This window comes from Numenius arquata, chromosome Z (genome assembly GCF_964106895.1).
Source record: "Numenius arquata chromosome Z, bNumArq3.hap1.1, whole genome shotgun sequence".
Lineage (NCBI taxonomy): Eukaryota > Metazoa > Chordata > Aves > Charadriiformes > Scolopacidae > Numenius > Numenius arquata.
Window position 1 is genome coordinate 70,535,813 of NC_133616.1, and position 11,602 is coordinate 70,547,414.

General features: G+C 43.7%; 1 protein-coding gene across 1 annotated transcript; it reads left to right on the top strand.

Moving 5' to 3' along the window:
* The first annotated feature begins 646 nt into the window (after positions 1–646).
* CDO1 (cysteine dioxygenase type 1) lies at positions 647–11,127 on the top strand. The gene is made up of 5 exons (XM_074166103.1): positions 647–976; positions 3,259–3,336; positions 5,356–5,513; positions 8,101–8,270; positions 10,360–11,127. The coding sequence occupies exons 1-5, from the start codon at positions 780–782 to the stop codon at positions 10,387–10,389; spliced, it is 633 nt and encodes a 210-aa protein (XP_074022204.1). The 5' UTR covers positions 647–779; the 3' UTR covers positions 10,390–11,127.
* The last annotated feature ends 475 nt before the right edge of the window (positions 11,128–11,602 follow it).

Here is an 11,602-nt window from a genome sequence, read left to right on the forward strand (position 1 = left end):
CATTACATTTCTAGGTGCCACACCCAGTGCTAATGGTCACAGCAATCCTAAATGTGACTGCAGAGTGCGTGGTTTTGAAGGACCAGCACTTGCAACAGGCAGGCTGTATACATGTAACCTCCAGCGGCACTTTTCTGTGCGAGTTAGGCGCCAGTGTGTTTCGTTTTGCTTTCAAATAGGGCTTCTAGATGTATTTTTTCGCGAGGCCAGCCTCAAACTGGCCCTCCTGTGCTGCGGTTTATCTGCCTGGAGGCTTCTCCCGCTGTGATACGAGCAAGGAGGCAGCGGCGGGCCAGGCTTTGTAAGCGGCAGACCTCGTCCGGAGAGGATGAAGATGCGCACACACAAAGAGGCCTGGAAGGGAGAGGGAGAGCTGCGTGGAGGCTGCCGCCGGCAGAGATGCTTCCCGCCCGGCAGCGGCAGCCACTTCTTCTCTTCGTGTTCCCCCCACCGGGGATACCAGAGAGCCAAACGCCCGCCTGCCCCAGGGGTTAGAGACCTGCCCGGCACCGCCCCGGCTGGCTGGCCGGACTGAGGGCGACCGGAGGGGAGGCAGAAGCAGGCGGTGGGAGGTGAGCCCCCGCAGCCAGCCCCGGTTGCCCCCGCCCGCCGGGGTCGGTGGCCCCGCTGCCGGGGACGGGGACGGGCACGGCTGGCCGCGGGCCCGCCCGCCGCCGCCCGGCCCCTCCGCCCGCCGGGGCGCTGGTAGGCTCCCGCCGTGCCTCCCGGCGCATAAAGGGAGGCGACCGGCGACCGGCCGGGGGCAGCCGTTGGCGGCGATGGAGCAACCGGCGATGATGGAGCAGCCGGTGCAGACGGAGACGTGGAAGGCGCGGAGCCTGGAGGAGCTGATCCGCATCCTCCATCGGATATTCGCCGAGGACAAAGTCAGCGTGGAGGAAGTGCAGGAGCTGATGGAGTCCTACGAGAGCAACCCCGAGGAGTGGCTGCAGTACGCCAAATTCGACCAGTACAGGTACAAAAACACACACGCTCCCCCCGCCACACCGGAGCAGCCACCTCCCCCCGGCGCCGCGCCTCTCACCGTGCAAGCGGGGCGGCGGGGCAAAAACCCCCCTCACCGACCCGGCAGCACGACGCGGGGGAAGGGGGAGAGTGGGGGGGCGCGAATGGCAAAGCCCCCTCCCGGGGGGACCGCGCCGCGGTGCCCGGTGGCGGGGCCGGGCGGGGGCGGGGAGCGGGCGGGGCGGCGGCGGCCAATGGAGACACCGACGGTCCCCCGGCACCGACGGTCCCCCGGTTGCGGATCGGCGGGTCTGTCCCGTCGGGCGGGCGGGATGGGTGCCCGCCGACCCGCAACCGGGAGACCGCCATGTCGTCGTGCCCACGGGTAACCCACAGAGGAGAGAGAAACATGCTAAAGCAACCCCAAAAAATTTAGGAAAAAAAAGCCCCAGAGAAGCGTGCCGGCAGCAGAAACCGTTCCAAAGTGGGGTTTTGGTGTCTGTAGAGGAGCCGGTGCATGTTTTCCCGGCCTTACCGGTGGGTCAGGAGCCGTCTGCCCCCCACGCTTCAGACCCTTCCTTCTCCGGAGTTGAGGCTTTTTACTGCTTGCCAGGAGGGAGGAAAATACCGATTAGGGTTTTGAGTCACACCTACTTAGCCAACAAGAGATTTATTCCTGCCATTGGTGGCTTCCCTGTCTTAAATTTCAATATAAATAAATTTTATTTGAGCATTTCCTTTAAAAAAACCCACCCAAACTCCATAACTTTTCCTTTTAACCTTGCTATCATGAAAGCATCATTCTGGATTGCCTTTTTTAAACATCCTTTGAACTTGTGTTGACTATCCTCCACTCAGAACAAATCACAAAATTTGTAACAGAACATAGGAAACTAAGAATCGGAAAAACAAAGTGTGCTAACATGAGAAGTATGCATGGCAGCCTTTTTTTTTTTTTTTTTTTGGCCAGCCAGACCTGCTGTACAGAAATAACAGCACTTGTAAAGTTCAGTCAAATGCCAGCATTGATTGCTTATATTCTGACATAATAGAAAAAATATGTCTACCCAATATACGCACAAATTGTGGATGCAGTGAGAGGCAACATGTAGATATACATGTTATGCTTTAAAAGTAATTCATTATGAGCATTCTGGCTTGAGTAAAATAGAATGGTCTTATGGGGAAACTAATTAAGAACCACTCAGTTTACATCAGTGCACTTTCTGTGTGCCCCTGCTTGCATCTTTTAGGCAAGAGTGAGATGTCCTGTCATGAGCACAAATACTTGCTTCACTTGGCAAAGCAGAGTGCGAACAGCCATGACTAAAGCTAGCCTGAAATCAGAAGGTCCCACTGGGTTGCTTGCACCATAACAGCTTGAAGCACCAAGCCCAGATCAGAAAAACTCCACTTTGGAAATTAATCAGCAAAATCCCAGTCCCTTCTCTGGTGAACTTCTCAATAGAATAAGACGAGCAGCAACTGAGGGAAGGCTTGCAGGAGAGTACAAGGAAAGAAACATAAGATGTGGCTATCAAATATGTTTTCAAGCCCTGAGAGAAAATCACAGTCTAGAACATGCATATCAATAAAAAACCTTTAGAGGCAAGCTTATTCTGTGCCACCTGTAAGTTAGCACATGAAAAACCTCTAAGAAATTTTGCTCTGATAAACTTTGTTTAGAAGTAGATGCTGGCAGAAGGTACCCCACAGGTGTTTTATCCAGACACAAATTATGCAGTACAAGACATAGAACTTTCAGGAACAGAGTAGGAGGACCATGTACAGAAAGCCTGACATCTTATGTCTTTGTTTTTTTGGCTTTGTACGAATGAATGCTGCGTAACACAAAGAAAGCCAACAATATCTGAAAAAGAGCTGTAGCACAATGTAACCATGTATTTTTCTTGTTTCATTGCAGTCTTCTGTTTCTAATTATAAGCCAGCTGCTGAAGTGACTTCATTCAATAACTATTTTGATTTGAACCCGTCTACCACTCGAGTCTCAGACTCACAATTCCCAAACTCCAATCATCTATGTAATTTAAAAGCCATATGATTATAAAATATTAAATGTCTCTTTTTTTTTCTTCCCAGAAAAAGAACTCTTACAAAAAAGAAAAAAAAGCTTAAAAACACAATTTCATTTTTTCCAAATAAAACTTGGCTTTCACCAAAAAGAAGAAAAAAGATTTTTATATTCACAACCTTCCTTCATAAACATGTTTGTGTAATTTTGTCTTTTATAGGCATATCAATACAGTAAAAAGCAAACATTTTTTATTTCAGGTATACAAGAAATCTTGTGGACAGTGGAAATGGAAAGTTCAACTTGATGATCTTGTGCTGGGGTGAAGGGCATGGCAGGTTCGTATCCAAAGACCGTGGTTTTAGGAAACAGATATAAAGCCACTGTATCTTTCCTTGTCATACAAAAAGAGAAAAATAACCAGCCCTCTGTGGCCCTATCAGCCCTATCAGAAAGCATCTGGAAACTAAGCAGTGAAGAGCTCCTATTGGTATAGCAGTCCTGAATATTTGCTGTATGTTTTGCAAGTTTATACCTCATGAACATTTTTAGAGTACACGTTTTAAAATGCTCTGGTTTTCTACCAAATCTAAGCTTCCCTTCTGTCAGAGGAAGTTTTTAGTCCCAGAGATACAGGAGGTCCTGGGGGCAGGACAGGTTGAACAGACCCTCTTCAACCTGTCCCATACAACAGACCCACAAAACACCTGGTTGCAGAAGCAGGAGTTGGTGCAGTTTGAGTTCTGTCTCAACTGAGAACAGAGTCTTTGTTCTCTCATGGTTCTGTGAAAAGACAAGAAAAGTAGGTTTGGGTTGAGACTGCAGGCTGTGGGGAAGGAGCCCCTTTCCAGGAGTACTTGGCCCTTTTTAGGTTCATGCATCCCATTCCCTTCCTCAGAAGAGACCACACTGCTGATGTGGCCTCCTGAGTCAGGTACTCGGACTGTACACTGCATTGTCTCGTCCTACAAATGCGAGGGCAGGATCTGTCCCTTGGACGGTCTTTCACAAAATGTTGGCTAAAATAAAATGTAGAATAACAAAACCTGCAGGTTTTGACTGGTTATTCTCACATATAAATAGAAAAACTGAGGAGATGTCAGAGCGGTTTTTTGTTTGTTTTAATTGAGCGTGCAATTGAACATTGGCGGTATTGTCTAGGGGATGCCATGACATTATATTCAGAGGGATATAGGAACCAAGCCCAGCACCTCTACTCCTTCCGGGCTATTCCCACAAAGCCTGTAATTTATGTCAAACTGTGTTTAAGTTGGACAAGCATTTGCTAGAACTAGACTGAGACCACAAGTTGTTTTTGCTTCCTACATGAGGAGGATCAGATTGTTCTCATGGCTTGTGGAAGGAGCGTGACAACGTGGCATTTGTGAACTGTTCTGTGCCTGAAGCAAGCTCTGCTCTCTTGGCATCTCAGTTTGTAAGAAACCCTGACATTTGTTTACTGAAAACAGTAACATACAAGTACCAAGTTTTTGATTGAAACTCATTAGCACTGTACTTGCAAGAGGGTAAAATTCCTCCTTCTCACTCGCCCCTCATGAGTGAAGAGCTCTCCCTTTGTCCTAATCCCATCGGCTTCTGTAGCAGCTAATCCTTTATTTAAAAATATAAAGCCAAAACTAAAGTACATATCTAGCCCATATGTCTCCAAGTGTAGTAATTGAAACATATGTTGGAGCAAGGAGACAGATAAAGCAAGCAGCCAAATCGTACCAGGTCCTGCTGTTTTTTTCATATTTTGCCAAACTAGTGAAATGAACAGCTTATTGTAGCTTGGTTGTACTTAGTACTATCGGAGTAAGAGAGACAGCATTTTTTCTTCAACAAATGCCTGTGCACCCCAGCAGTAATGAGACCATAGAAATTAAGCAGAAGCAGCTGATTTCTCCCATATCTCAGGAGCGAGCACAGTGGATCTGCAAATATCAGGTTTACTTTCAAGTTTCTACCAGCCTCCGCCTGGGGTCATTGTGGAAAGCATTGTTTTGTTTCATGGCCCACAAGATTTTCTGTGTTTGGAAGGATTTTTCTGTCCTCCTCCAGACTTTCTTTGTATTTCTCTGTGGCAAAGCCATAGGCTGATCAATATCTGACTCTTCTCCAAGTCCCGCTGCATGTGAGCTTATGTCAATATGTTTCTAAAGTAGCAGTTTTAAGTAGGCATACCTTAGTCACTGTGAATGTTTTTTCCTAAGACTCTTGTGCGTGACCCATACGCAATGGCATTTTATTCTAGGACTATGTCCAGATAGAATATGCTACGCCATCTCTCCTGTTTGCTGTACTGAAATTAAATATGTACATCACACTGAGTTTGGTTATTCTTTTTACATATATAGCAGCATTCATGATCACACTGACTCACACTGCTTTATGAAGATCCTCCAGGGAAATCTAAAGGAGACTCTGTTTGAATGGCCTGAGAAGAAAGGGAATGGTGAAATGACTAAGAAATCAGAACGAGTTTTGAGGGAAAATCAATGTGCCTACATTAACGGTAAGCTATTAACTTGTTTTGACAACTATGCATCCACAAGTCTTATTCCTAACAGAAGAGGTCATCTGCTCTCTACTCTCCTACCTTTAACAGTATAATACTAATGGCTTTATGCACAGCTTAAGAATGTGGCTCTCTAGATTCTTCACAAACTTGTATTTAGATTCAGTAAAACAAACAACAAAAAAGGTCCTTTTAACTCACTCTTAAAACATTGCAGCAATTGCTTGATGCTTAAATATGTTGAGTACCTCCTCAAGATCAAGCAGCCTTCAGCATTGTGTCCCTAATGGATATCTGAAATTGCTTGTAAACATAGACCTTGAATAGTACTTTGTGAGAAATAAGGGAACCAAAGTTTAGATAGCTTAATCATCTTGATTTTTTTTCAAAGAAAAAATCCTTTTACTCAGTCATGGAAATCCGAGAACAAAAAATGTAAAACCTGTCAATGGAATTAATTGACCAGCCAACAGCAGAAGTGCCAGTCCTCAGTGCTACTTCATGTCCAAATCAACAAAAGACTGTAGTGCTGAAGTGCAGTGTCAGCAGAATTGAAATGCTGAAGTCTACCCAATCTACAAAAAAATTGCCTGACTCCACAGATGCTGAGACATGACCAGCAGTAAGCCTCCCTACGTACCAAAATCCATGCCATTACATAGAATCATAGAATCATCTAGGTTGGAAAAGACCTTTGGGATCATCGAGTCCAACCATCTACCCTACTCTACAAAGTTCTTCCCTGCACCATATGTATCTGTATCTGTCACCACTTTGTGCTACACTGGCGTGGCCAGCTGGGTGTGATGTATTCTGATGCTATAAAAGACATTGCACATCATGCTGAACAGCACGGAGTTCAGCAGAACAAACGCAAAGCGTCAGAGAAGAAGACCTTTTATGTCATGAGTTAAAAACTGGAGCACACACACCTTGTGGGGCTGAGCTTGGGAACTCCCCAGTTGGAGGGAGCCTCATGCTGGGTTATGGACTTAGCCAGGATGAGGGCATTGAGGAAGACAGACTAATGCTCTGTAGCCCTCTGTTGAAGGTGTGCCACTTTAAATGAAAATACAAAATCCGTAAGACAGGAAATGCTAGAAGGAGCTTGTCACATCTGCTGATGCTCCCGTGCCAGGGACATGGTTTCTCAGACTCAGGTTTTCCTACCAATGTGGTTCTTTCCGATTCAAGTTATTTCACCCTGTGTGGGCCTGGTCCAAAGCTTCCTCGCTTGTTTTAAACAAATCTGCTATCCAATTCTCTGGGGCAGTCTGAATCTCTGCCATGTTTCATAACAGATATTTCAGTTTAAAAGAAAAAGGTAAAACCAGTAGAAGAAAAACACTGACAGTGTGTTGATTGCCCTAACTACTTCAACAGTGAGTGACCTTCATGTTTCTGTTGTGTGCTTCTTGGTTACTCTTGTACTTTATTTTTAAGGGTAGAACCCACTAAACAGTGAGGGGTCACTCTCCCACTAATCACTAGGTGTGCACAGATTTAGGACTTTTCGCCCCTACGTCCTCTATTTAGATAAACTATGCTAACGACACTTAGAGCTCACCCTTCAAATGTGTCAGAGTTAAGAGTGTACTCATGATTCTCAGGGTATCATGCCTACATTGCACAATACAGGTCTTGGTATTATATAACAGGTTAATTCAAGTACAAAGGCCTGAGTTGTTTTTACAGCAGGGTCATAAAATTAAATTCAAGGTCTCATTTAAGTAACTCAAAACCTCTACTGTAGTGTAGAGCGGAAATGGTTTATTTCATGGATGTGATTCTTCATACCTTACATTTTCACATAATAGCTTGATTTCTACTCCACTGTTGCGGAAAGTGCCATTACTTCATTAGTAACCACACAACAGAGAGTGCCTTGTTTTATTACGTGTTCAATTATGCTTACTATTCAGTTAAAGTTGGAAGTATGCCAGTCACTACTAATTTGTCACCTTAGTCAAAAGAGCAGACAAACGAAAAGCCTGTTCTCCAAACTAATAAACTGGAAGAATTAATCACTAAACAGATGCCTGCAGTGGAAGACAACTCTGTCTCTGTCCCTAAGTCCATGCCCCAAATACACATAGCTGACTTTTAATGTGACTGATATCCTTGTTACCAGGCCAGGAATTAGCAGTACAAAAACCTTTTCCCTGTAAAATGTCTTGCTAATTTTCAGAAGCACAAACCCTCCTGCTTCTGGAGCATCTATAACAACAGCGTCTCCTAGGAAAGTAAATAACCTTGAAATCCTCTGAGAATGATGACTAGAAAATTACCGAGAGCCTGGCATTCCTTAAGTTTCTCTGGATTTCTATTGGCCTTTTTCCTGTGGCAAATAATCCAGAAGTTACATGAAGAGTGGAAGGCGATAATGTATTTTTAATTACTAGGGTATTTAGGAATCTGTGCTAGAAAACAAGATGTCAAAATCCCTGTACCAAGTTACTCGTTGCCCATAAAAGTACAGGCTTGCTCATGAGTTTTGGTTTGGAAACCATCTTTCCAGCCATCTGAGATGTTGTTACTTCTTCCCGCTAACACAATCTCTCCTTTCATGCCCTCGCCGGTGTAGACTCCATTGGCCTGCACCGTGTGGAGAACATAAGCCACACAGAGTCTGCCGTCAGCCTGCATTTGTACAGCCCACCCTTTGACAGCTGTAACACCTTTGATCAGAGGACTGGACACAAGCACAAAGTCAAGATGACTTTCTACAGCCAGTTTGGAGAAAGGACTGTCTGTGTAAGTATGAGATAACACCGTCCCTGCCTGGCCCCCAGGTCGGAGCCCTGCAGGGGCAGGCACCGCTGCCCCAGGACAGGCAGGAGGTCCAGGAGCCCTGCCTTTCCCAGGGCATCCCTGTCCCCAGGACCAGCATAAAACCTGTTTCCAAGTACTACTTGATTTGTACTTCCCTTGTGGGGAGTTCCCTGCTTTGTAGCTTGCCTCCCCTTGATCAACAGGAGATCAGTTCCAAGCAGAGAGGAGGATTAATGAGAATTTTGCTACTAGCTAAGCCTCTTCAGGCAGCAAGTGGTGGTAAATGCGACCTAGTCAATGGAAAACCATGAAGCAGCCACATTGTTTTGGCCAGATTAAGTCATGTGTAACATTTCCTGCCTAAACTTTTCTGCCAAAAGGCATCACATTTCAAGTCAGTTGCTATAAACCTTGTAGCTTGCTGTAAAGTAAAGAATTCTTTAGTAAATTTAATTCGTTAAAATAAAAACTTTGACACAGAAAGACATGCTCTGAGGGTGAGAGTAGACTGGTTGGCTGTTGTCTGCATTCTTGAGCAATGGAATGAGATTTTATTTTGATAGAATAGAAATCTTAAGATCAGCTTTGGAGAACCAGGCGAGGACATCTGGGAGAGTTTAATAAAGTTCCTTCTAACATTCTTCCATGCATTGGGAAACATAACCACTTGTACGGGGAGAAAAGACAAATTCCTGATGTTCAGCCACAGAGGTTCAAAGACTGTTTGGTTTTGTTAGATACAGAACATTTTCACCTTTCACTGAAGCCAGAAATTCAATGCTCACGAATTTCCCAGAGTGAGCTCTTAGTAAGATCCGGTTAAAGTTTTATATAATTGACAAGTACTATGTAAATTATTTCTTTGAAGCCTGTCACGTTACATGATTACAACTTTACCAAACAGCTGAAATGCAAACTTTGACCTTCCCTAGTTTGAAAGGTCCTTGAGAAAGTAAATTCAATTTATAATTCAGATTTTAAAGGGAAATTAACAAGGAAAAATGTTAAACAAAATTCACACAAGAATTCAGTGTTTGCTTGCTTTCTTTTTGGTTTAAGTGTTTATTGACTATGAAATATGTAAGATAACAAGTGAGACTAGATGTTTTGACTTGGACTGTTTTCCTACTCTTAATCTGTAACCATCTGGCAGCGTTTACACCTTTTGTGGGAAACTGGATCTGGCTTTCAGAAGAGAGGTAAATCTTAATCATTGGTTCTCTTTCATGAATTCCTGTAAATGGAATTCCAGTAAGGGGGAAAGTGGTAGCGAGTCTGGGCCATCCAGCTGCCTGAAATGACTTCACGCTACAAAAACCTTATGGTCTCAGTGAGCGTTTCTGGAAAGCTGACTGGAAAATCAGACTTTCTTCTGTTTACCAGATCTCAGAAGGACGTAGGAAGACACACAGCTATAAGTTAAAAACACCAGGAGAGTAACGTAAAGTATACTTGTGCATCTTTTATGAATGAGAAGATCTGCCTAGCTAAAGCACATTGAGTGCTTCCTCTTTGTCTTAGATTTTTCTGCAGGTAAATCCCTTGTGGCTTCTGGCCACGATGAAATCTTAATTAACCAAATCTCCAGTAAATACGTAATAAGTTATATAGCCTTAATAATTAAAACAGTTATGTAGTATGTCCAAGGACTTCCTATGGAAGTAACTGTTTCCACGGTTCAGGTACAAACCATGAGAATGCTGATGCAAAAGTTCACAGAAGGAAAACTGATTTTGTCATGGGTGTCACAGCACATCAGTTTCAGTTTCAAGCAGTTTCTCTCAAAACAAAGTAGAGCAAAGTATTGGGGAGAAAAGATAGCCTGAAGGAGAAAGCACTCCTCAGCTGTCCCTTCTGCTGCAGGCTTGCTGGTGGTGACACAGAGCCAATGGACAGGGTGATTTTCTCAGGTGCCCAGTGCCCTCTATAAAACTCTGGCAAGGAGTACTGAAAATAAATACACTAAGTATTTTAAGGTGCTGAACTACTCTGGCAATAAAGGCCCATGCTGAGAACATGAAGTAGGTGTCTCTTTCCTTAAAATAGCAACTTCTCTCCTCTTTCCTTCCAGGCAACAGCAGTGCCGCAGGAGAACAACTGAGAAGCACCAGCACGCGTTTGCATAAGACCTGCTGAATGTTTAACTGGGGATAGAAGACTTGCATGGCTACGGCTGACAGCCAGCTGTATTTCAATACCTTGTACATAGGATTACACTAGGGCAGCTTCTAGGCCACCCGCAGCTCCCCCGAGCGAATGCCGATTACAGGACACTAAGCTAACTAGTGCCATAAACTACTTCAGAGGTCAGATGCCTTTTCTTAGGCTCCTGTCAGAGTTAAGTAGTTTGTTTTCTGATTCTAGCCTCCTTTTAATTCCACTTCTGACACCACACTGAGAATATCAGAAATAGGGTTTTTAAACATCGTCTGACACTACTTAATAGGCCTATGTGTATGTATGCTCTCAATATAATTAATAACTACATAAACTTGTAAGCTTCCAGTCACTTGTACCTATGGGTAGTACACTAGATACAACTAACAGCAGCTCTTTTTTCTTGTTTGTTTGTTTTAATTAAGTCTTTTAGGTTTTAATGCTCTAGGCCATTTTGATAGTTTTGTGCATTTTTTACTTTTTATTTTTTACAATTTCATTTGTCAGATCTTGTTTTAAATAGGAACAGCAAAATGCTTCATGCACAATGATTTTCAAAATTGATTGGGCAGAGACTCGGGTTTTTAATAAGACTAATCATACTTAATTCAGCTAATGTCCAGTTTCAAAGTATTCTGTATAGCTACTGAGAAAGGTAACTGAAATAAAACTGGATTTGTGCAAAGATTTCAAAGTTTTCAGCCTTTTTCTCCTGGTAACAAAAATATTCATCATGGTTTACCAAAATCCACATTCCTCATGAACATCTAAGTCTTTTCCAAGCAATACACTACTACAAGAGACTTTAAAAGGTTGAAAGGATTTCAAACATGCGAAGAATCCTGATCCCAATTAAGCTGGTGGGAGTTCTGCCACTGAGTTCACTGATGCTTAGTTTTATCCTCCAGATTTAGTTACAAGGAAAGAACCATCTTGAAAAAAGTTAACTCTAATCAAACTTATCAAAATCAGCAAAGCTCCCTGCACTGAGGCTATCTCATTCATTTAATGCAGCTAGTACAGAAGGCGAGTAGAGAATGTGCAGCAAGACTCATAGGTGACCACTGGTTATTCAGGCAGTAGTTTTAAGTTTAAATAATACCCTTTTTAGGTGAGTCACATATTTCCCTCCGTTTAGACAAGCCCAGAAAATATTT